The 27852-nt window shown below is 34.2% G+C and overlaps 1 protein-coding gene across 1 annotated transcript in view; it reads right to left on the minus strand.

Annotated features, from left to right (window-relative positions):
• The window catches only part of SHPRH (SNF2 histone linker PHD RING helicase), an 85814-nt gene that overhangs the window by 38910 nt on the left and 19052 nt on the right, over positions 1-27852 (minus strand). Inside the window, exons 9-16 of the mRNA XM_008695024.2 lie at positions 25361-26020; positions 21885-22136; positions 20958-21036; positions 15781-15944; positions 15414-15670; positions 14072-14193; positions 3502-3590; positions 1471-1563 (exon numbers count right to left, since the gene is read on the minus strand). Coding sequence (XP_008693246.1) covers positions 1471-1563; positions 3502-3590; positions 14072-14193; positions 15414-15670; positions 15781-15944; positions 20958-21036; positions 21885-22136; positions 25361-26020 — 1716 coding nt within the window. The remainder of the gene's footprint in view (positions 1-1470; positions 1564-3501; positions 3591-14071; positions 14194-15413; positions 15671-15780; positions 15945-20957; positions 21037-21884; positions 22137-25360; positions 26021-27852) is intronic.

The raw sequence follows: 27852 nt of genomic DNA on the forward strand, positions 1-27852 counted from the left end.
ACTTGGAAGTCACAAAATTTAAGAAATCCCAAGGGTCTGCTTCCTAAATTTCTATCTAATTTTTTAATCAAAAAAAAAAAAAAAAAAGGGAATGGGAAGAACAACAGTATTTCAAATCATGAGGCAAAGCAATCTTTTAGAATTCTAATTTAGAAACTACAACTTTTTGGAATTACTTCAGTTTGGAAATAATACTTGAGGCAGTATACAGTAACATAGGTGTTGTGGACATGGGATAGTGGGAGGAAAACCAGAAAGACTCCTGAACAGGAAATTCTAACCCTTCCGCTTAGAGGCGGTTGACCCACGTGAAGTTGCCAACACTAGACCCTTTGACTTACAAAAACGGCAATTTCATGAGGTTCAACTGAACAGATACATCTCTTTGGGCTAGCCATTTCACTTCTCTGGGCTTCTGTTACTTCATTTGCAAATGTTGGTGGTTGAAGTTGATGATTTCTTGGATCTGGGGCTTCATATTCTATGAGAGGCATAAATGATAATGTGGTCTCCTTGGAAATCTATCTGTCCAGTGTGACACATTTTTCCTTTTCCTTCTCCCATGATGCATTTCTCCTTTTCCTGTCATAACCTTCCCATTAATTTCCATTAAAATTCCTTGGCTATAATGATCTGGTCATTAGAGCTATCTACTAATAGATTGGACAGTCTCTTAGAGTTTCTGTCGCTGAAGGCATTTAAACAAGTGACTGATTGTATGTAAGATTAGATGCCTCCGATAGGAATGAGATTTCACTCAAAAATCTCTAACACTTAAGACTGTCACCTAACATCAAGAAAGGGCTGTATATATGCAATCCCACTTTGTATCTTAATTCAAATAAAAAAGGTCCCATTTACAGGTTCAATTCATTTCAAACGTTATCTACTACACTTTTGATTTTAGCTTTGCCATCTGACTTTTAAAAAGGCAAAAATCCATGGGGGAATTAGCATAATAGGCTCATTAACAATTTACAGGGAAATGATTTATACTATACTTTCTGATGAGGCAAGACTCACTGCACTGCAGAAGGAACTTCTTTGAGAGGACATAAGAAATACCACCAAAACACTGAGTTTATTTACTGCCTTCGGTAATACACAGAAAGATGGAGGAAGCACAAAACTTTTTATTTTTACTAAACTACGTCTTTTGCAGATCTCCCATGAGACCAACAAGGTCTTCCTCCTTCCTTCCTTTTTCTATGTGCTGCTGGCTACCAACGCCATATCTATAAAAGCAGTTACCATATAACTACAAGTCGATCATAAGAGAAGCAAAATAATATGGAGTACTGCAATTCCCTACCACCCAAAATCACCAAAGCAAAATTTGGAAGATAAAAGCAGCAGGAAAACATACGATTACTTTTATTTAGATGTTGTATACCCCAGGAAATATTAATGAGATGGGGGGAAAAGTCTGAAAAAAAAATTCCTTTACAGACCAAATAAAACAATAATTACCTCTTCCTCAAGTCTGCCATCTCGTAAGGTAGGTGGTATTCCTGGGTGCTTGGCTACCAACAATTCCATCAAGTTATGGGTAGCATGAAGTCTCTACAAACACACAAAAGGCAGTAATTTTGAGAGCCAATGCAATGGACTCTAAAAGGAGAATCTACCATCAATATGGCATACAGAATACTAACACCATGTTAAGATCAGGTCATTGAAAACTCCTCTAGCACAATTTAAGCACCAACCTCCTCAGAGAAAACCAAACCCGTTTCATAAGTAAAGGTCTTAATTCATAATGGCATAACCCTTCTTCAATTAAAAATACAGTCTTTTTTTTTTTTTTTAAGATTTTATTTATTTATTTGACAGAGAGAGACAGCCAGTGAGAGAGGGAACACAAGCAGGGGGAGTGGGAGAGGAAGAAGCAGGCTCCTAGCGGAGGAGCCTGATGTGGGGCTCGATCCCAGAGCACCGGGATCACGCCCTGAGCCGAAGGCAGACGCCTAACGACTGCGCCACCCAGGCGCCCCAAAAATACAGTCTTAAGAAAATAGTCTTATGAAATATGTCTATGCATTTAGCTGAATGTGTAATATAGGTATATTTCTTCTATTATATGTGCTTTTGTCTATACAGGGAACTATGCTTATGCCAAGTAAGTGAGTCAAGTAGAAAGACTGACTGCACAGACTTGACTGATTCCTCTTCTGGGAAATGAGTCTGCATAAGCCTAGCAATTATGAGAAAAATAAGGATAATGAAATATATAGGAAAACAGGGCTGTGACCTGGATCTGTTGAACTTAAGGGCTGAAAAGGGGAAAAGCTAGAGGTAAAGATGGTATAGGAAGAAGGGGAAAACTATATCTTTTATCTCTGTACTCAGTATAAGCCAGGCTTCTCACTGTGATACTGAGTCTGCAGCTGGGTAGAGGCTCCCTCTGGAGTAAAGGGCCGTGAGAAGAAATAAGTCATTTATGCTAACTTCACTCTTTACCTGGGAAGAGAGCTAAGGACTAAAGGATAAGCAGGAAAGAGTCATGGCAAGATCTGATTTGGTGCTAGTGGTTTGAGACTATAAAGGTTTCCTCTGTCTGGCTACAGGTTACTGGCCATGGTACAGATCTTTGTAGAGTTCATCTTTGAAGAGTCACCTCAAATGTCTTAGATCTTTTCAACATGGCTTCATAGATAATATAATCAGCAACATGATCAGATTGAGTAGCCTGTAAATGACACTACGGAAAGAAACAAAGTGGTAGAAACTCCGTTCCTCTTCTCCATGTGTGCTTGTGGAAGAGGACTTCTGTTGCTTCCTGAACAAGGTGGTGGAACAGACTGGAAGAATGCCTGTCTTTTTCTATCCCCTTACACATTTTATCCCAAGAGAGCAGAGTGGCTAATCTGACTGAATAGAGCAAAACATTCAGTGGGCCATGGTGTACACTAGATAGGATTATTAAAACCAAAAGGAAGAAACAGGCTGATTGCTTACTCTTCACTCCTGGACACAGGCATACTGGACTTAACCTGTCTTCTTGCCCACTTTTCTACCTCTGCTTTTTTTTTTTTCAGGAGCATGTTACCTTTGTATTTCTGCCTTCTTCCAGACACATTTGCTTAAGACCCAAGGTCTGACTTCTGTAATCCTCATCCATACAGAATATAAGCAGGCTTGCATTTAATTTTCTCCTCATTCCCCCAAACACTCCTACTAATACTCGCTAAGGCACATGTGAACACGTGGGTCCCAAGGTCTAGATTGTGAATGATAAAGAAGTCCCCCCAAGGACTCAAGCCTAAACTTACTAAGATTAATAAAAGTGGTCCTTATTTACCATTTAGCTAGAAAGCCTTGTGTACATACCACTGGACAGGACTAAGAAAGGGAAGAGATTCAATACTTAAAATAAATGTTATAATTCAAATACCCAGATTTTCCTAAGAGACCTCCAAAAATTAAATCAGAAGATCATGAAAAACTATTTTGTAAAAACTAAATAGACTATATACTTGAAATTGTTTAGTGTTTACTTACTTGAAGTGAATCTGTTTTGAGTTTTCCTTTGTGTTCCTCAGATGAACGCAACACTTCTCTGTATAGCTCTGCTGCCAACGCATACTCACCTGAAGAATTAAAATGTATTTAAAGCATAAGAAAGTCATATATTTAGCTTCCAATGTGATCTAGTTACCTAGTATCTAAAAATGACTACTGTAAAAATATAACAATGATTTAACAAAACCTCACTATTTTTTAAAGAAAAGGAATCTGACTTGGTATTAATATGACTGCCAATAAAAAAGCTGATGATAGCTCTGTTTGCTAATTCCATAGCACAGAACACCAACCAGATATACTTATGTTTTAATATTATACTGAAAAACAAACTCTGAATAAACTTTTAATTTACATGATTTTCTTCTTACTGAAATTAAAGGGTGCCAATTAGTCATTTTGATGTTTGAAATTAAAAACAAATTTATAAATAAAATATTCAAAACACTATGGTCAACCTACACATAATTCTCAGATAAATGACATATTCCTCTTAATGGCCAAAATGGTTTGTAGTTAAGAACTACATTTCAAAAACTTCAGGATTCTTCTTTCCATTTCTGGTCACATAAATCACAATTAGTCTGAGATTAATGCTGTTTTTTATTATTCATAACTAGCAGCTCATTCAAATAAAGTAATTTAAAAAGTATCAACTAAAATATAAGCTGGCAAACTATGGTCCATGGGTCATATCTGACCCTCTGCATTTTCGTAGGGTCCATGGGCTAAGAATTGTTTTTACATTTTTAAGAAGTTGAAAAAAATTCAAAAGAACGTTATTTTGTGACATGTGAAAATTATATGAAATTAAATTTCTGGGTGCATGAATAAAGTTTTATTGCAACTCAGCCCACTCATTTGTTTATGTACTGTCTGTGACCACTTTTGCATTTTAACAGCAAAGTTGAGTAGTTACAACAGATCTTCTGGATCTAAATCTAAAATATTGATTATCTGGTTCTTTCAGTAAGAGTTTTCTGACACTTTTATAAAAGGAGACATGACACATTTTAAATGGCTTGAATAATAGAACCTATTATATTTGCTGCGTGGGGATAAACTCAAAACTGATAATTCACAAATACAATTGAAATAAAAATCTAACAGCAGTAAAATCATAAAATACAAAAAAAAAGATGTTTTTGTTTACTGAGAAAGCTTTTTTCATGATCATTACACACTTGCCTTTTTTTCACTTCAAACCAATTTTTAAAAAATCAGTGTATTTACGACTTTGCTCATAGCCACAATGAAAAAAATACATATATACCTTTGTAAATCATGTTGACTCTCTTTTTGTTAAAGCTGATTATATATAAATATGTACACTTGTTTTATTGTGGTGAAATACACCTAACATAAAATTTACCGTACCAATCATTTTTAAGTATGCAGTTCAGAGACATCAGGTACATTCACATTTTTGGGCAAAACACTTGCTTTTATACAATTGCTTTATATTTAGAGTTCTACAAGTTACCTATTATAAAGTGTTCTAAAGCACACAATATTTTACAGTCAATTTCTATTCACTTTGATAAAGGTTAACATTATTTTTGCAAAAATAATATCACATTATAATGAAGGAGTAACACTCAATTATCTTCATACCAAGAAGCTCTCCTTTTTTAGTTTTTAAGATTCTCATGAAGCTTTTCAAAAGACTAAAAAAGATTCTATTAGTATTTATACTATCATTTATAGAGAATAATTCATTTAATAATTCTCCTTTCATAATTACCATACTTTTTAAAGATGGTACAATGACTAGGCTATAGTATAAGCAGTTGAATTTGAACTATTCACTATAATCCTTTTTAAAATTTTTATTAAAAAAATACATGCCTTCTAGAAACACACAAAAATACACATATTCAGTTAAGTTTACAAGTTTAGCCAAATTTAGAAATACCCATTCTTTGCCACTAGATGGCACAAACATTTCCAAGTATTGAATTTGATACTTGCCAAGCTTAATTTTCTCCAAAAAATATGTGCAGAAAACACATTGTACAAAGTTGGAATAATACCATGTTTTTAAAACCATAATCAGTAAGGACCTTAGAATATATATTATATATCATACATATATGTTTGTATAGAATATAAACACATCCCTTGAGTTTGCAGTTAATTTTAGATTTCTTTCAGAAAGCAGATCTTTACTATCTGATTTCTATATTGGAAGAGATTAAATCATGTAAGTTAAATATATGTTACTTTTAAAAATGTTTAACGTACCACTATGAAGCAATGGGAACTAAAAGCAGGAAATCTATCATAATTATGTTTATAATTACAATTAAATTAAGAATGGACATATGCTTTATTAATGGACTTTCTAATAGGAATTTCTCTTAACAATCAACAAAGTTTTCATTGCACAGAAAGACAAAGAACCCTAGTGAGAATACAGTGGAAACTATCGGCAAAGAACAGTGAGGCACCTCCTGTTATACCCTGGCTTGGTATTTTGCCACACAGCCCACTACACACTGACCCCTCTAGTGTGCTACATACGGTGCTTAGAAATGATCAGATGAATAATTCTTTTTCATAATCCTCATACCATGCATAGCAACACAGCAGGGAAAAGGAGGCAATAAATCTGAAGACTAGAAAAAAGGCCAAGTGAAGAAATTCATTTACTTTCTAAGCTTGAGTCATAAAAACATAGAATAAAATGAGGGTTCCAGTTTTAGAATCAAGATGAGAAATATGAAATTTATTTTTATTATTGTGATAATCTGCAAGTAATATATTACTCCATTTTAGAAATTTTTGATGAAGAGCTTCAACCTACTAAAGACAGAATATTGAGGTTTAAGATGTCTATTTGACAAAGAAGCATAGTATAATAAAAAAAATTAAATTAATTTGAAATCAAAAGATCCAGGGCAAATTCTCTGTCATTTATTAGCTATAATCTTGAGAAATCAACTAAGCCTTCTGAACGTCAGGTTTTTTTTAAAGATTTTATTTATTTATTTGACAGAGAGAGACAGCCAGAGAGACAACACAAGCAGGAGGGAGTGGGAGAGGGAGAAGCAGGCTTCTCACTGAGCAAGAAGCCCCATGCCACTGGATCCCAGGACCCTGGGATCATGATCTAAGCTGAAGGCAGATACTTAAAGACGGAGCCACCCAGGCGCCCCTGAACGTCAGTTTTCTTATGTAAAATGGGGATAATAACTCAATCATTGGGCAATAATGAGGATAAAACAGAATATATACATGAAGTGTTAAGCATAATACAAAATCCTTATAGAAAATGATCATTTCTCAGATAGGATGCTAGATTTTTAACGACCTGAAAATACTGAAATAGTACATTCATTATTTATGTATCTCTAAGAAGAAGCATACATATTTCTTATCTGTGACACTCAAATATTCTGTAGATTTTAATCACAATTATTTCACTCATTTGGGACTGTGAGAAACTTATTAGGTAGGACAAATAATTTGCCAACTTTTGCCTAATTATTTCTAAGTTGAAATAAAGTTTAATTAAAAAAATTTTTCTATTAAAACGTAGTATGGTGACAGATGCTAGCCACACTTGTGATAAGCATAGCATAGCATAGAGTTGTCTTATACACCTGAAACTAATGTAACATTGTGTCTCAACTATAGTTCAATTTAAAACAAATGCTGCCTTATTTAGTCCTTCACTATGCATTGTAAAGCACAGATCATTTCAGATTTTAGATTGATGCTGGGAATACTATAGTCACAGGCACATTTAGCAACTGAGAGGGCAATGATAATGATGATTAAGAATTACCTGAGAAAATCCAAATTTGTAAACACTGCTAGCTGAATGAAGCATTTCCTAGGCAATGTCCTAGAGAGAAGATTTGCACACAAAGTTGCATGTGCTATTTATGTTTGTACAATTTATCAGGAATATGTAGTAATATGCCTTTTCTCCTATCATTAGTTATTGATAATAAAAATCTGCGTTCTAAACAGATTGAAAGTGGTAAGAATCTGAGATCACTTTAAATTACCATTATCAGTAACACCACTCTTCATTTATATGTTTCTATAAAGTTTACAATGTGTATTCACACTTCACATTAAGAATAATACTTCAAAGGAAGCTAAGCCAGTGATACTATCTGATTTTATTGATAAGGAAACAGATTCATAAACCTTGGACAATATACACAAGTTCAGAGGGCTACAACTATAGCAAAGAAGAAGCCCATCTTTTTCAGTTCTTGTCTAGAGCTACTTTTACTCAGCTTCTGTGAGTCTTCCGAACTCTAGGCAAGTGTTCAGGACAAGAGACACTTTCTAGTTCTGGTTCTGTTTTGCTGAAAAGTTAATAACCAGACATACCACTCAGTTCCAAGAGGCTTAGAACATTTCCTTGTATCAGACAAAACCACAAATTCCTCTGGGAAACTGATTTCTTTAAGGTCTTATTAGGTAAATTATGAGAAAAATGGTAAATTCTCTCCATAACTGTGTACCCAAGTAGACTAATGGATTAATAATCTTTATGGGAAGGTCAAAAGAATTGGAATTTACCACAGAATGCCTTTTTAGTTCTAACAATATCATGAAGAGCTAAAGACACAAATTTTGTGAGGAATGTAGAAATAAAGAAACATTTGTATATAATAAGTTATAAAAGTGCTTAAAACTGTACATTATTTCACCATTATGAATACTTATATGATTTTAAGAATTATATTCTACTTAGTTTTGGAGAGACTAAAATTGAATTATCTAAACCAAAGCTATTAGAGAAGATTTTAAAGGTAGATTTTATAAAAAGGCACATTTGCATCAGTAATTTCCTCATTACTTACAAGAAAGCTCCTAAAAGTCATTATGGTATAAAAGCTATAAAACTATGCAATCTTATTATATTACAAATGCAGTAATAGATGAATAACAATAGACTCTGCTGAACAGAGTATTCAATGATTCATTAAAGTTGCAAAAAAACCCCCCCAAAAAAACAGTTTAGTTCAGAGAGCCAGAAAAGTTATCATAAAAAATTAGAATAAATTTCTGCAAAGAATGAATTAATTCTAAAATAAAGATAGAGGCACTGAGCTCATTGCAAGTTTATTATAAAAGTATGCTGAGGTCATGGAAATGAAGCTAATGAGTAAATGAAGTAACAGAAAGATGGCTGTACAATTTTATACTCTCAATATCAACGTATGAATAAGAATTCCAGTTGTTTCTACATCCTTGCCAACATTTAATCTGTTTAATTTAAGCCATTTCAATAAAGGCATATAGGGATGTTCTTGTGCTTTGAATGTGCATATACGTAATGACTAATGATGATGAATATTTCTTTTCATTTCCTTTTTGGCATCTCTATATGCTGACTGAACTCTCCAAATATTTTGCCTATTTTCCTTGTGTTGTTTTCCTATTATTGGGTTTTAATAGTTCTTTTCATATTCCGAATACAAATCCTTTCTCAGACATGTGATTTGCAGATATTTTCTCTATTCAACACCTTATCTTTTTATTTTCTTAAGAATGCCTTTTGAGAAGCAGAGGTTATTAATTTTGATGAAGTCAAATATATCAGTTTTTTATGGACTGGGCTTTTGGTGTCATCTCTAAATCTTTACCTAATCCCAAATCACAATTGTTTTTTTATCTTTTGTATTTTTCTAGAAGTTTTATAGTTTTAGGTTTTAATTTCAGTTTAATATTCTCTGTATTATGAATTTTTTATATGGTGCAACACTGAAGTTTTATTTTTTGAATATGGATATCTAATTGTTCCAGCATCATTTATTGAAATGCTAACTTTTCTCCACTGCAATACTTTTGCATCTGTGCTGAAAAATCAAATGAACATAAATAAGTGGGACTCTTTCTGGACTCCTCTTGTCCATTGGTCTACTTTCCTATCTTTATGACTATGTCACACTGTCTTGATTATTATAGCTTTAAAATATATCTTGATTCAGGTAGTGTAAATCTTCTCATTGTTTTTTTTTTTTCCAAAGTTGTTTTGGCTGTTTTAGATGAATTTCAGAATCAGCTTGTCAACTGCTATAAAATAGCCTGCTGAAATTTTGACTGGAAAATTTTGATTGCATTAACTATACATCAATGTAGGACGAATCAGCATGTTAACAATAATGAGTTTTCTGATCCATGAACATGATATAAGTAGGTGTTCTTTAATTTCTCTCAGCAATGTTTGTAATTTTCAATGTTTCTGTGACTTCTGTAAACATCTTACACATCTCTTTTCAAGTTGATGCTTAAGTATTTCCTATTTTTTCGATACTACTATGAAAGGTATTGTCATAATTTCTTTTTTTTTTTTTTTTTTAAAGATTTTATTTATTTATGTGACAGAGACAGCCAGCGAGAGAGGGAACACAGCAGGGGGAGTGGGAGAGGAAGAAGCAGGCTCATAGCGGAGGAGCCCGATGTGGGACTCGATCCCGGTACGCCGGGATCACGCCCTGAGCCGAAGGCAGACGCTTTAACGACTGCGCTACCCAGGCGCCCCGGTATTGTCATAATTTCTAATTGTTCATTTCTAGCATACAGAAATAAATTTTTATATACTCTTCTTGTATAATGCAACTTTTTAGAACTCACTTATTAGTTTTAGTAGTTTTCCTACATGGACAATCATATTGCAGCAAATAAAGACACTTTCACTTTTTTTGCTATTCAAAAACTGGTAACTTTTATTTCTTTTAATTGTCTTTTTTTAAAAAAAAGATTTTATTTATTTATTTGACAGAATGAGAGACAGCCAGAGAGAGAGGGAACACAAGCAGGAGGAGTGGGAGAGGAAGAACCAGGCTCCCAGCAGAGCAGGGAGCCCAATGCGGGGCTCGATCCCAGGACCCTGGGGTCACTCCCTGAGCGGAAGGCAGACGCTTAACAACTGAGCCACCCAGGCGCCTCAATTTCTTTGAATTGTCTTAACAGCACTGGAGAGAATTCAGGTACAATGTTGAAGAGAAGTGTTAACAGGACATTCTTCACTGTTCATGATCTTAGAAAACATTGTTTTTAACCATTAAGTATAGCATTAGCTGTAGGTTTTTTATAGATGTCTTTTATCAAAATGAGAAAGTTGTCTTTGATACTTAGATTGTTGAGAAGTTTTTATCTGGAATGGATGTTGAATTTTGTCCGATACTTTTCCTACATTTATTGAGATGTTCACAAGGTTTTTCTTTCTTAGTTGTTAATTTGGTTAATCATATTAATTAATTTTGAATATTAAACCAATCCTGCATTCCCACATAAATTCCACTTGGTCATAAAGTATTATTATTTTTATATATTGTTGGATTCATTTTGTTAAAATTTTTAAAGAATTTTGCATCTATGTACTTGAGTGATACTGGTCTATGGTTTCATAATCAGGATAATGCTGCCTCAAAATAAGTTGGAAATTATTCTTTCCTTTTAATTTTCTGGAAGAGTTTATATAGATTTGACATTTCCTCCTTAAATGTGTGGTAGAACCATGAGGGAAGTCATCTGGGCCCAGAATTTTCTTTGTGGTAAGTTTTTAAATAATAAAATTAATTTCTTGAATAGATACAGAGCCATGCAGGTTATCTATTTCTTCTTCAGTCAGTTTTGGTAGTTTGCCTTTCTGAGTGAGCTTTGGCAGTTTGTATCTTCTAAAGTATTTTTCTATTTATCTAAGTTGAATCTCTGGCATACAGGTGTTCATAATATTCTTTTATGATCTTTTAAATACCTGTACACTCTGTAGTGATGTCACCTCTCTCATTACTAATTCCTGATAATAGTAGTCTATGTCTTTTCTTTTTCCCTGACAGTTTGACTAGAGGTTTATAACTTTCTATTGATCTTCTTGAAGAATCAGGCTTTGATTTCACTATTTTTCTCTACCGGTTTTGTTTTCCTTTTAATTGATTCCTGCATTGATCTTTATTATTTTCTGTCTTTTGCTGACTTGGTATTTCATTTGCTTTTCTTCTTAGTTTCTTAAGGTATCAGCTGATATCAATGATTTACAACTTTTTTAAAGTTGGTATTCAGTCCTATCAATTTCCCTTTAATTACTGATCAAGACTCTACAACTCTTAATGTTATGTTTTCATTTTAATTCACTTCAAAATACTTGCCAGTTTCCCTTTTGATTTAGTCTTTAACCCAAAGATTACTTAGAATTATTTTAATGAGTTTCAAAATATTTGGGGACTTTCTAGTTATCTTTGTTTGACACCTAATTTAATTCCACTGTAGTCAGAGAATGTATTTTTTAAGACTTGCATCCTTTTAAATTTACTAAGTTGTTTTATAGCTCAAAACATGCCTGTCTTAGTAAACATTCCATGTGCACTTAAAAAGAATTTCTTTGGTGGGGTAAAGTGTCCTATAACTGGCGGACTATGTTAACTGGTTGTCCGTGTTGAGTTTTCCATGCCTCTATTTTCTGTCTTCTCGTTCTGTCAATAATTGGAAGAGGGATGTTGAAATCTCTGACTTTAATTGTAGATTTGCCTATTTCTCATCGTAGTTCTATCAGTTTGTGTTTTCTTTTGAAGCCTTAGTTTTAGGTGCATAAACATTTAGGATTATTTTCCAGTGATAGATAGAATAACATATATCCTTGGTAATATTCTTGCCTGGTGGTAATATAGTCAATCTAGCTTTCTTTTGATTAGTGTTAATATGGCATATCTTTTTTTATCCTTTTACATTTGCATCTTTAAATAAAAAGAGGACTTCTTATAGATAGTATATAATCAGATATTGCTTTTCTTAAAATCCATTTTGAAAATCTCTGCCTAAAGGGGCATTTAGACCATTGTATTTAATGTGACCACTGATATGCTTGGGTGTAAATCTACTATCTTGCTGTTTTAGATTTGTCTCATCTGTTCTTTGTTTCACTTTTCTTTTTTTAGATTAAGAATTTTTCATTATTACTTTTTATCTCATCTTTTAGATTATTACCTCTTTTTTTTTTTTTAAGATTTTATTTATTTATTGGACAGAGAGAGACAAGCGAGAGAAGGAACACCAGGCAGGGGGAGTGGGAGAGGGAGAAGCAGGCCTCCCACTGAGCAGGGAGCCCAAGGCGGGGCTTGATTGATCCCAGGACCCTGGGATCATGAACTGAGCCGAAGGCAGATGCTTAACGACTGAGCCACCCAGGCACCCCTACCTCTAACTTTTTGTTGTGTTTTCAGTAGTTGCTTTAGGGTATATAGCACATATCTTTGTCAGTCTACTGTCATGATATTATGCCACTTCATATATTATTTATTTATTATATATATATTTATTATAAAAACTTTACAATATTATATATCCGTGTGTTCTCCTCCCAGATATTGTGCTATTATTGTTCTATACTTTACATTTTCATTTTATAAACTTTGTATTTCTTTATACATTTTTCTTCTTCAGAGACTTCAGTACATTTATATTACACTACTTCAAGTTATCTACAATCTTATTGATGCTCTTTTCAAAATTTTCGGTCTTTATTCTCTCAGTTTTTCATGTTGAATGGCTTGTACTGCTACTTTATTCTTTAATTTTAATAATTTTTTTTCTACAGTGTCTAATTTACTATTTATTAAGTATCAAACACTGAAATTTGCATCTCTAGAAGTCTAAATTTATGTTTCAATGTCTCTACTTAACATGTTTAATTTTTACTCTTTACCCTACAAAATACAGCCTGATGATTCTCATATTTATATGGAAAGGGGTTTACTAAATGGTGCTCATTAAAAGAGCTAGTTAAGTAACTTCTACTTTTGGCCATGACAAAATAACAGGGAATATGAATTTACTCTCCTTTCTGAAATAAGTAAAATAACATACAAAATATATGAAACCACAGACTGTCAAGACACTGGACATTAGGCAATAAAAAATGGTAATCCCTGAGAGATGGGAAACACCAATTAAACATTTTTCCATGAAATATAAAATTCCCTTTTAACATGCTTATATTTTATGCATAACGTGTAATAGTATAACTACAACCATACACATTGTGTGTGCATTTGTCTATCTCTCCTTGTTAAGGATTTAAGGTCCATGAGATCAAAGACCATACCCTGTTTTACTGTATTATTTTTAGTACTGAGATCATAACTGGTGCAGGGCAGACACTCTAATATGCAACGAAAGGATGAATTTACAAACAATGTTATTTTGTAAACTGATGACTAAGAGCCCCTGAATGTGTCAAAATTTAACCATTCTTCTATTCTTAGGTATTTTGCTTGTTTTTAGTTGTTCACTACTATAGACTAAGGTTAATAATTTATTGCCAAATTTTTGTTCAAAACCTACTTTCCCTAAACAACAACAACAAACATCTAAAGTGGAAATGTTTGGTGAAAGCATATGTAAACTTTGAAGGTTTTTCAAATGTTCAGCATAAGTGCTCTCCATATGGTCGAACCTATCTAAATTAAGATCAGTAGTGTGTGAGAATGTCTTTCTACAGGGGATTTTAATTTCTACTATAACTAATCTGTCTCATTAAGTGTTTAGAAGAATCAGAGATAACAAAGCAATCACCTTCTACCTTTAATGATGTGGATGCCTGCTAAGCCATTGAGAGCACAAACTAGTTGCCGATGTGCTTCTTCACATTCAGTTCCACATTTCTTCTGCAGAGATGTCAACAGCTCTTCCATTGTCATGGTGCTAAAAGAAAAGGCAGATTGTTCAGAACTGAAAAGAAAATCCTATGTGAGAGTATTACATCACATAAGATCAACATCACTCAGACCATTATAGAGTCTTTGCGTATCTTCAGGATCTTTCTCTTCACCTCCATTTTTACCACTATCACTTTTAACTCAAATTACCTCTTACTATTTTAGCAAGCATTCTTCTATCTGATCTCATCATTCTTTCCTTTTTCCCAGTTCAGTTAATGGAGAAGAGAACTAAAAAATCTTCCTAAAATACAAAGTACAACATGACATATTTGAAACAGTATGGGTGTCAGAAAGTAAGATTAAGTCTGGATCCCTAGCATTATAATTTAATTAATCTCCATGGGCCTGAATTTCTTTTTATCTGTAAAAACAAAACAAAACAAAACAAAAAAAACAAAGAAAAAAAAAAAAAGAAGATTTTTCAAGGATCAGATCAAATGCCATTTCCACCAAAAGGCTATCTAACATGAACCACTTATATAGAAATTATTTCCACATTCTAATTCATTTATATGTACCTCTTATGAAATATGTTTGTTTGCCTTACATTATAGAAATTTATAATTTTCGTCTTCTCCTTTATTTATCCATAAACTGTGTAAGGGCAAAGACAAAAATATAATTCCTCTTCATATTTTTTAATAACACCTCATCTTTTTAACACCAGGTGCTTAAAAAAAAAAAAGGCCAGCTGCTGAGTCACAGTCTGATGAATGAAAACTTTCTGGGATAACAGACTACTGTGGACATAAATACCTTAATATATTAGGTGAAATAATCAGACAGACTTAGCACAATTATAAAGAACATATGTAATGGTAATCTAACTCATCTAATTCCTTGATGTGGGAACCAAAAAATATAACAAGAACGAAAGCCTTTCATATTTGAAGTATAGCAAAAAAAAAAACAAAAAAAACCAAAAACAAACAAAAAACCCTAAAACAAAAAACAACAAAGTAACAAAAGCCCAAAATAGTCCTAACTCTAAAAGAAATGTTTAAAACCATGAAAATAATTTTGATAATATGACTCTCCTTTCATAAATGGGCTTCCACACCAAAGAAAAACCGCATTACTAAAAATAACTGACAACTCTGTTATAACAGCCTGAATGAAACCATGGGCTAGGTAGCTTATAGCTTAAATACGGTCTATCACTACTATATTAGCAATTGCAGTATAAGGAAACTGGTAATAAACCTTTTCTGGAGTGGCAAGAATTCCCCACGAACGGCCTGCGGGTGGCAGCAGGCCTGCCTGAGCCTCAGCAGTGGATACAAGATGGAGGTAACGGTCCTTCTGTCCAGGCTGCTGAGCTTCAGCGCCCAGTCAGAAATCTTCCTGAGTTTTACTACAGCATCCTGGCAGCACACTTCATGCTGACGGTGATAGAAATGTCTTTCCACTGGAGAAAAGTGAAGCCAGTGGACTTCTTCTGTCTGAGGGGGTATCTGGATCTGTAGGGAGAAGAAAAAAATGATTTCACCTGAAAATTTAACTTTCCATCCCAACTCTTAGTTCTCTTTTCTTATAATATCCTTAATTAGTAAAAACTTATCCTACTGACTTGGTCAATCACATCTTTCTTTGCAGACCTCCAAAGTATCTTGGCAATAAAGCTGTAGAGGAGCTGAGGATTCTTCTTGCAGTAAGGGCGATAAAGAAGTCGAACCCACCAGTGTTTGACACAGTAAGGTTCAATACCAAGAAAGACCACCAACCCAAAAAGATCTGAGAAGAAAACAAGAAAAAAGCACACTGAGAATAACTGTTTCTATATTTCTTCATTACTATTTTGAATAACCACTTTCACAGACATTACACAGCACATAGTATTTTCCATGAATTAAAATGCAGATTGTAGAGACTCCTGAATCTGAAAGTTAATTCCACTTTGACGTACATTTGTTGGGTATTTATTTTGCTCTAGGTTTTGTGCTAGGAGCTAATATGTAGAACCACTACACAAACCTTGTACTTAATTCAAAGTCTGGTATTTCCGTCAGAAGTAAAACTAGAAACTGACTCACTTGTGTGAGTCTGACCAAGAGATACATAAAAAGAGTCAGACACTGAAACTACTGGATGCAAGACTTGCTGGATTTGAAAATAAGTCTGAATGACATAGGTAATATGAAGAATATTCACTGATCCAATATTCGTTAGTTACACTTTTTGGTCTAATTATTCTACTTTGGGGAAATAAGACTAAAACAATGATAAAGAATACACAAGATTAATCCACATGTTGATATTCACAGCAACGACAAACAGAATAAAAACGACTCAAATAAAGGAATGATAAAATAAATAGTGTAGTAGTCTCCATAAAACAAAAGCTTTCTTTTTCTGATCCAGCAGGTCTTGTGTTTGTTAGATTTACTGCATGGTACTTCTTACAGAGTTCATGATTGGGCACACTCAATTTTATGTGTCATTTTCTGCTCACTTAGCATTATACCTTATGCAGTTTTCATATCTATGATGAATTTTTAAAACACAGAAAACTGCTTATATAATGAAAAAAAAAAGAACATAAAATGATGCATGTAGTATGAGGATAAATATATAAACCTTTATATAAAAAAGAATGGAATAGGGGTTGTATCTTCAAATGAAGATTATAGCTGAGTATAATTTTCTTTACATTTTTCTGTACTGTTAAAAACGTTCACATTGGGCTGTTTTCTCTTTAGAAACCATGACAATTGTTTTTACAAAAAGGCCATGCATTTATTCTGAATATGTCCAACAAATATTTAGGTTGAATTAAGTTACTTTGATGATTTCTGACAGTTAGTTAACATCTGAAAGACATACTGCCTATATGCAGATATCGATGGATATATTATATATATATTTCTGTTCTAATCAATCTAGTTGCCTGTGTGCTACCTCTTCTTGAGGTCCCAAAGGTGCCTCAAACTCAACTTGCCAAAATCAAATTCATTATCTCTTTGCCCAAACATGCTGCTGTTCTAGTGCTTTTCACTGGTAAATACTGTCACTGTCCATGGATGCAAGTTAGAAGTCTTGGCATCTCCTCATCACTGTTAAGACTTACTAATTTTTTTCCTTATCCACTTTTTTCCATTTCTTCAGGACAGTCCTAGTTCAAATCCAAAGTGCCAGCATCACTTATCTAGATTACTTACTGTAGTCAACAGAGATGATCCCCAACCACTCTGTTTAAATCCTTTCAACAGCTCCTGCTATTTGTAAGAAAATAAATAAAATTCCTTATCATGGCCTACAGAATCCTCCATGGTCTGGTCTACATCCATCTATTCAGTTTCTCAACCTACTGTGTTTTCCCTAGTTCTCTGTATTATAGCCATATGGATTTCCTTCTGTTCTCCACCTGCCTAATCATCTTTATATTTTGTTTCCTTTACAATAGAGAATTCTCCCTCCCTCTTTACCTATCTCATGTTAATATTTCAGATCCTGGCTCAGCCATCATTTCCTTCTGTATCCCTATTATGTGAGGTCACAGAACCAGGCATCTTTTCTGAAGCCTATTATAGTTTGAATTTTATATTTATTTCATACATTAAAGTTATCTTGACCACAATCTTCTATATGTCTAAGTACTTAATAAATATATCTTCTCCTTTAAGCTGTAAGCTCAAGAAGGTCAGGGACCTTATCTACTTTTTGCAATAAATGTACCACAGAGTACTTAAGTAATTTAGAGTGTCAACACTTCCAAAGAAGCTAAAATGAATACATGAATATATAAATGCATAGTTAGGAACAACAAAAGCAGCAGTGAAGGCAGCTATCATTCACTGAATATTTAATACCTGCCAGGTACTGTGCTAAATGCTTTGTATACTTTATTATACTTAATCTTAAAACATCTTACTTTACAAATTAGGGAAAATAAAAAATATGAACGTTTACGTAATTTCTTTATGGACATACAACTCAATATGTGGTCAACCTGGTTGTTGTGGAGTAGTGCAATTTTGCCCCCGACGGGATATTTGGTTACGTCTAAAAAACATTTGTAGGTGTCACGATAGCAGGAGTGTTACTACCATCTAGTGGGGGGAAGCTAAATATCCTAAGATGCATAGGACAGGTCCAACAAAAAACTATCCCACCCCCAAATATCAGTGGGGCCATGGCTGAAAAACCCTGTTCTAACATCAAAAGAAAAAAAATGAGACTTCCACTTCCAACTGCAACATAGTAAGTCCTGGCAGGCTGAGATTTCTACTATAACAGCTACAAAAAGAGAGATACAATGAAGAATCATAGTGTTAAAGAAATCAGGGAAATATGGAAACAAAGAGGAAAGATAAACTATACTTCCAGGAAGTTTAGAAAAGCTCTTTTTCAACTAACTTGGGCTTGAGGAGACCTATGGGGTGGATCATCATAATTGTATAAACAGATTGTATATATATTCATATATACAAATGCATATAAGTATGTTAAAAGTTTACAAATTTTATATTTAAAATATTTAGTTTTATTATGTATCATTTATACCTCAATAAAGTTGTACAGACATTTCTTCAAAGAAGACATACAAATGGCAAACAGACACATGAAAAGATGCTCAACATCACTTATCATCAGGGAAATACAAATCAAAACCACAATGAGATGTCACCTCACACCTGTCAGAATGACTAAAATAAAAAACACAAGAAATAACCAATGTTGGTGAGGATGCAGAGAAAAAGAAAATCTTGTGCACTGTGGAAAATAGGATGGAAGTTCCTCAAAAAAAAGGCAAAATAGAATTACTGTATGATCCAGTAATTCCACTACTGGGTATTTACCCAAAGAAAACAAAAACACTAATTCCAGAAGATAAATGTATCCTTATATTTATTGAAGCATTATTTACAACAGCCAAATTATGGAAGTGTCCACTGATAGGTGAATGGATAAAGAAGATGTACACACACACACACACACACACACACACACAAAAAAACACTAATTCCAAAAGATAAATGTATCCTTACATTTATTGAAGCATTATTTACAACAGCCAAATTATGGAAGTGTCCACTGATAGGTGAATGGATAAAGAAGATGTACACACACACACACGAATATTACTCAGCCATAAAAAAGGGAATGAAATCTTGCCATATGCAACGTGAATGGACCTAGAAGGTATATAATACTAAGTGAAATAAATCAGTCAGAAAAAGTAAATATATGGGATTTCACTCATATGTGGAATTTAAGAAACAAAACAAAATGAATAAATTAAAAAAAAAGACAAACAACGAAACAGACTCTTCAATATAGAGAACAAACTGATGGTTACCAGAGGGGAGGTGAAATGGTGAAGGGGATTAAGAGTACACTTACTGCAATGAACACTGAGTAATGTATATATATAATTGCTGAATCACTATACTGTACACCTAAAACTAATGTAACACTAGATGATAATTATAATGGAATTAAAAAAAATACTGAAGAATTTGTTAAATGGTGGTAAGTGCTTAAACACCTGCCAACACCTTACATATCCAAAATAGCCTACCCAGGAAACTGAGGAATTATTGTTCATATTCTTTCAATGTTAAAATTCGAAAAATGTAACTCTGATAGTCACATTCTTTTTCTTGTACCCTCTCAGCTAACTTTTGAGTCTAATGAGATCTTATTAACATCTAACATCAATAATTTGGACAATTTCCAAATGTAATAGCAAACCACTAAATTTGGCCTTTTAATTAGTCTGATATTATGGTATAAATAGGTATCTTAATGTAATTTACTAAAATTATGCAAATATCTAAATACATACTTAAAGGCTTCCTAGAAGACATTCTGCCCCTAAAAAGAATATTCAAAAAATTATTGTTTTTCAGATCATAATAATAAACGCTGATAATTTTATTTTAAAAAAGTGTTAAGTTATCCTGTTGAAAACTATGTATGAAAACTTGAAGTTTCAGAAGTTCTTTTTTTAAAGAAAGGTAAGTTTTAAGGATGAACATTTGCCACAGGACTTCAAGAGTATCTACATTATATTTATAATTACATTTTAATGACAGCTTTTCTGAAAATTTATTATGTAGAACAACATTTAATAAAACTTTTAGTTTTAAATATTCACAACTTGAATAAAATTTATAAAAATGCAGTGTCTGCTCTACAGAAAATAAGTTATACAAATGAGAGGAATGTAGAAGCATGAGTTAAAATGTGTGTATGTAAGTGGGGGAGAACTCGACACAATCTAAACGTCTAAGAGGAACAGTTGAACGAATGATGGTGTAAGCTTACGGAGTGATCCTATAAAGCTATGAATACTTTACAACTCTTACAATTAATAAAACTGTGATCCCACTATTTATGGATCAGCCAATGAAAATTATGACCTTCATTTTTATAGATACAGCCAATTGAAATTAATTCCTTTTCCTTCTCCTCTCACTCTTTCTGGTTAGGTTCTTTCTATTTTCTACCTACCACTTTGGAACTCTGAGTTAACAATTGAGACCTGCATCTGCACTGCTGAGGGGGGCACAATGACTGTTTGACTCAGGACTATCAGACTACTCACTGTGTATCTGTCCTCATAAATAAAATAAAAAACCACTTAATTCCATTTAAAAAGACAAATGCTTGAACCACTAGGAGTAAAATGCAAATATATGTACAATCACTTAAGTAAGGATTTCGAGAAAGGTTAAACATACTTGTTCTTCAAAAAAGCAAGCTTTTTAAACGCACGCAAAATGTGAGGAAAGCACACATTACCCTCCAATCCTCTCTGCACTGGAGTGCCACTGATGCACCAGCGATTAATCCCACTCAAGCGCTGAGCCATTTCCGCGGCCTAATGAGAGAGAAGTATGAAACGGGAGGAAAAAAAGACAGGAAATCAGGAATACGTTTACTCCTGAGAACAGCCCATGAAAAGCTATGTTTCAGGGTCAGACATATTTGTTCTTATTCAACAGTTATAACACTCAAAGTTGAATGTCAAAATCAATGGGTCATCTTCTAGCACAGCGGCTCTCATTAGTAGCAGGCTGCCATGTGCCCTCCCCAAAAGAGGAAGGGTAGTTCAAGTTCATGTAGAATGAAAAGGCTCCCTGAATACATCTGACTGAACTGATACATGCCCTAAGCCACCCATCCTTCAGATGTGAACCAATGTACTAACAGATGAGATTCATAAATTGAGTGCAGGTTACAAATTGGCCACAGAAGATGGAATAAAGATAATATGACGAACAAAGGCTGAATCACTACTCCCTCTAAAGTAGCATGGTCTGTTACGATATGGTCTCTCTGATGAAAAACTGCTGAAGTTCACTTTGGCCCAAAGCTATCAGAGCCTACATGATGAGCCTTCCACTTAGCAGAAATGCTTATAAAAGTCCCTAAACAGAGTTTACTTTTACCTGCACCACACATAAATTGCCTACTATCTTATTCAAATACACATAGTCATTGCATATAGAGCAATAATTCACAAAGTACCAAAATAATTCCTAAGGGTTATGTAGTTCATGGCACAAGAGAAAAGCTAATGTAGTGTGTTTAACAGCAAACTGTTGGCCAATATCAATACTGTGGGTCAATTACACTTAAATTATTAAATTTTCTACGGACAGCTTCCCCAATCTCTTTCTTCTTTTCTCTTCCCCAGTGCTCAAAAGATTTTGCAGAAATTCTCACTTTTACAGTAGGACATTCAACCATCTGGGCTTCATCAAGGCAGATCCTCCACCACTCCACAGCTACTAGGGGGCTGGGAATGGCCATATAGCGCTTCTGGTTCCGTAAGCGACGCCCATCTTCACTATTGCTGTGTGGGATATCTACATAGTTCAGTTCTGAACGAAGGACATCATAGGTAATGATAACTATATCCTGTTCAGCCAAAAAATGAGGTTGTAAAAAACCATCTTTCTTCACTCCTTGGTATACCTAGGAAATAATCAGCACAAACACAATTATTGCAGAAAAGCTCATCAAAGAGAACTAAAATATTCATTCTTTTATATCCTTACCAAGCCCTTTCTATTTTTTTAGTACCAAACATGCTATGAGATACATTCCACACATGCCTAGAGAAAGATACATTTTTAGGGTGAAAGACCAATGACATAAGCAATGTGAAAGGAAATATAACAGAAGTAAAAATGGTAGCACAGCGGAAAGACCAATGCTGGAACTAAAAAGGTAAATTCAGAGAGCAGTGAAAATTTGAGATGGATCTTGAAGAACATTTAGGAGTTCTCCCAGGTGGAGCAAGGGGAAAAGGACTTCTAGGTAGGTAGATAGGAGGTAGGTGCAAAAGCACAAAGGTACAAAGAAGTAGAACAGTAAGGGCTATAATATAATTTATGTTGCGGACACTGTGCTGAGCTTTATCTCCTAATTTCAGTAACAAATCTTAGTAGTTGTTATTACTCCTATCCCACACATAAAAAACACGAAGGTTCTTGCTCAAAACTGGCAGCACCTAGATTCAAAACAAGGTTTATCTACCCCACATAACAGAGCTCCTCAATGGCAAAGATGGTGTTTTACTTACTACGGTATTCTCTCTCCACGTCTATGATAGTTGCTGAAATACTGAAAACCTTAAATGACATTTGTGTGGAAAGAAAAGAACAAAGGGAGTGAAGAATATTAACATTACTCAACAAAATGGGTTTGGAGAGAACATACCTCAACATAGTAAAGGCCATATATGACAAACCCACAGCTAACATCGTACTCAATGGTGAAAAACTGAAAGCTTTCCCTCTAGGGTCAAGAATAAAACAAGGATGCCCATTCTCACCACTTTCATTCAACATAGTAGTGAAAGTCCTAGCTGCAGCAATCAGATGAGAAAAAGAAAGATAAACTATGCTCACAGATTGAAAATATTAATATTGCTAAAATGTCCATAGTACCCAAAGCCATCTACAGATTCAGTGTAATCCCTATCAGAATACCAATAAGCATTTTTTCTATTGGTATTCTGTATTTGTTCTGAACAAAAAATAAAACAATCCTAAAACTGGTATGGAACCACAGAAGGCCTTGAATTGCCAAAGCAATCTTGCAAAAGAAGAACAGAACTGGAGGTCTCACAATCCCAGATTTCAAGATATACTACAAAGCTGTAGTAATCAAGAATATGGTACTGGCACAAAAACAGATACATAAATAGACAGGAACAGAATAGAAATAAACCCATGCTTATATGGTTAGTTAATCTACAATAAAAAAAGGCAAGAATACACAATGGAGAAAAACAGTGTCTTCAATAAATGGTGCTGGGAAAACTGGACAGCTACATGCAAAAGAATAAAAGCGAACCACTTTCTTACACCACATAAAAATTAACAAAAAATGGAATAAAAATCTAAATGTGAGACCTGAAACCATAAAACCCCTAAAAGAAAACATAGGCAGTCACCTCTTAGATGTTGGCCTTAACCACATATTTATGGATATGTCTCCTCAGGCAAGGGAGACAAAAACAAAAGTAAACTACTGGAACTACAGCAAAATAAAAAGCTTTTTGCACAGCAAAGAACACCATCAATACAAAAAAGCAACCTAGTGAATGGGAAAGATATGTGCAAGTGATATATTCACTACGGAGTTAATATCCAAAATATAAAGAATTTATGTAGCTCGACACCAAAAAAACCCAAAAACCAAAAAAACTGATTAAAAAATGGGCTGAACAGACATTTCTCCAAAGAAGACATACAGATGGCCAACAGACACATAAAAAGACGCTCAACATCACTAAACAGAAACACAAATCAAACCACAATGAAATATCACCTCACACTAGTCAGAATGGCTATTATCAAGAAGATAAGAACTAACAAGCATTGGTGAGGATGTGGAGAAAAGGAAATTCTAGTCTGGTGGTGGGAATGTAAATTGGTGCAACCACTCTAGAAAACAGTATGCAAATGCCCCCCTCAAATTAAAACAGAAATACTACATGATCCAATAATTCCACTACTATTCACCCAAAGAAAATGAAAACACTAATTCCATGATATAGTCACCCTTATGTTTATTGCAGCATTGTTAACAACAGCCAAATTATGGAAGCAACCTGTGTTCACCGACAGATGAATGGATAAAAAAGTTGTGGCATATATACATTGTGGAATATTAGTTATAAAAAAGAATGAGATCTTGCTATTTGTGACAACATGGGCCTAGAGGTATTAGCCTCAATGGAATAAGTCAGAGAGAGAAAGATAAATCCCATATTTCACTTGTATGTGGAACCCTAAAAAACAAACGAACAAACAAACATAAAATAGTATAAATACAGAGAACAAACTGCTGGCTGTCAGAGCAGAGGGAATTGAGGGGGTGGGTGAAATAGGTGAAGAGAATTAAGAAGCACAGACTTCTAGTTATAAGATAAATAAGTCACAGGGATGAAAAGTACAGCATAGGTAATAAAGTCAATAATACTGTAATAACATTGCATGGTGACAGATGGTAACAACACTTATCATGGTGAGCACAGTGTAATATACAGAATTATCAATTCACTGTTATATACTAGAAATTAATATAACATTATATGTCAACTACACTTCAATTAAGGAAAAAACAAAATACCAACATTAGTAAATTACAATGTGCTGTGTACCAAAACTTTATCAAATCATTTAACCTTCACAGTAAGTCTGTGAGGGGGTACTATTTTTAGAACTTAGCAGAGTTCCTAGTACATTACAGGTGCTCAATAAATATTTGTTGAATGAGTAAATTTTATTTTACAGATGAAGTAACTGAGGCTTCAGAGGACGATTCTGGAGCTAAGGTGGGGGGAGATCAGACAAGTAGCTACTGTTACACAATGCTGTCTTTGGACTGCATTTCTGTCTTGAGAGTATAAATGCACATATGAAGTCTTTTTTGTTTACATGTTGAATTCTTTCAAAAGCTTTCACATCTTTTCAAAGTGCTTTAATTTCTGAATTAAATGTCAGACAAGAATTAGAATCTACTGCTTTATTTCTTATTCTCAATTTCCTCTTCAAGTTCTGACCTCATATTATCTTATTAAGTTAATTTTTGGGGTAAACAACAACGTGACAAAGATTATAAAAATTATCACAAGGAAGCAAAAATTGACATTTTCCTATCCCTTTCAAGAGCCCAGATTGCCTTACCAATACTCGAAGAGATGATGACCTCACATGCCTGTTGATTTCATCCACCCACTGATGACAGATGGAACTGGGCGAGATGATTAGAGTTGCTCTTGTTGATACTGGCTCCATCGCAACAAGGCAGTGGGGGCAGTAAAAAGGTTTAATCTTCAGATTCTTCTCTTCATAATTCACACATTTTGCATGTTGCCACAGGTGGCATTTCAGGCACTGAACACGAGGTTTACGGTCTACCTGGTCAAGTTCACCACATATACATTCAAAGCGATAATCAGAGGAATTACAGGGACTCGTGACAGTAGACTGTGGCACATCACCATCAGCAGGGTTTAGAGATTCAGCTTGATCCTCTGCTGCACGCAGTTGCTTTCCTTCAAAGATACATGTATTTTTAGATGCAGTAATATCAGTAATTCCAGAGTCACTGGTAGCTGGACAATGATCTTGTGAATTGAGATTGATGTTAGGTTGACCTTTTCCCTTTTTTGTAGATGGAACGGGCCTTTTCCTGAATTTACTACGATTTTTCCGAGCCTTATAGTAATAATAGTAAGGATCATCATCATCATCGGATGTGTTTGATGGCAAGTATTCAGAATCTGTGTCTTTGCTCCCTGATTTTCTGGATTCTTTCTGAATTTTCCTTGGACTCCCTACTGTCTATGAAAAAATATTAATTAATTTATTTCAACATAATTACATTTTTGAAATTAAATTCCCAACCTTATTTATGAGTTTTCCATAAAAGTCCAATAGCCACTCTTTGCTACCATTTTCCCAGGGGTGAATCATTCCTGATCAGTTGCTTTCAATCTGCCCTCTAAAAAGGGTCTAAAAAGGAAGGTTCTACTACTGTGTAAGTAAAATTTGAAGAGAATAAAAAGGAGAAAGATAGGGAGCTACTAATATCTTGATATTAACCTCTTATAATTTATAGTCTGCCTAAATCAATAAAAGACTAGTAGTTTATAATACATAAACATACAAACTAGGGCCATCATAAACATACCACGTATTAAAATATAGCATTTATAGGCTGGTGATGGGTAGTAAGGGGGGCACGTATTGCATGGTGCACTGGGTGTTACAAGCAACTAATGAATCATCGAACTTTACATCAAAAACCAGGGATGTACTGTATGGTGACTAACATAATATAATAAAAAAAAAACATTAAAAAAATATAGCATTTAAAGAAAGTGAAAATTAATCTACTAGTTATTACAACTAGCAAACAAATTTCTTCTTTGTCCTTTCTACCTTTGTCCATTCCTGAAATCATTTACTGGATGCCAATTTTGTGCCAGGCATAGTGTTAGATGCTGGGGATAGAAATATGAGGAATATTTAGCTCCTGGTCTCCAAGGGGGTCTGTTGGAAACGGAAGAACAATAAAAAGTGAAGCGATGGTATAGGAATGTGTAAGGGGGGGTATATAACAGAGGGGCTGTGACGGGAAGGTAGGTGCCAGCAACAGCTTCCTAGAAGTGATGTTAGAGCTGAGGTTGAACAGAGAGTTGAGACACTTAAAATGAAATGAATGGCATTAATTGAAGACTTTCATTTTTTGGTGACAGAAGGATTACCAGAAGCACGGAAGTTCACTGTAGCCTACTACCCTGGCTGGGGAAAACGTTGTAGACTCCCTACTCTAGAAAACGAACTTTTCAATCTGCCATTTCTTTCGCAGGACAAGCTGGTAGCCCCATACTTTGACTTATCATTAGTCTTTACCTGATTTATTTATTTATTTTTTAAAAGTTAGTTAGTTAATTTATTTATGGTAATCTCTATACCCAGCATGGGAGTTAAACTCATGACCCTGAGATCAAGAGTTGCATGCTGCTCTGACAGGGCCAGCCAAGTGCCCCCTTTACCTGATTTATGTATGCATAGCTATGTAACTAATTTTTTTAAAAAGCAAATTTGAAATTAATAGCCCCCAAAAAGCAGTTTTATAACAAAATGTTAAAATTTTGTAAGATGATGACATGGGAAAAATGAGAGTTTATATAAAAAACTGAAAATGTATACAAAGAGCTAAGCAAATGTAAGGTATCTAATATTTTTAAACTACAGAACATTGCCTGGGTGGCTCAGTTGGTTAAGCGTCTGCTTTCGGCTCAAGTCATGGGATCCCAGTTTCCTGGGATCAAGTCCCTTCTCCCTCTGCTGCTGCTCCCTCTGCTTGTGTGCACTCTCCCTCTCTCTCTCTGAGAAATATATAAAAAATATATATAAATAAAATCTTAGGGGAAAAAAAGCTATATAACAGATTTTTTAACTGCTATCAACAGCATGATGAAGACACAGTTATTTTACTTACTTTTTTCTCTTTAAAAGATATATTCTTTAGAGTTATTTTAAACTTTATAATGTGCTTAACCCACTAATATAATTCACTCAGAAAATATTTATTGAGTATTTGCTATGTGCCACGCACTTTTCTTTGGGTTTAGTAAACATAATGTCTCTACTCTGATGAAACTTAC

Source organism: Ursus maritimus, unplaced genomic scaffold, assembly GCF_017311325.1.
Source record: "Ursus maritimus isolate PB19 unplaced genomic scaffold, ASM1731132v1 scaffold_13, whole genome shotgun sequence".
In the NCBI taxonomy this organism is placed as follows: Eukaryota; Metazoa; Chordata; class Mammalia; order Carnivora; family Ursidae; genus Ursus; species Ursus maritimus.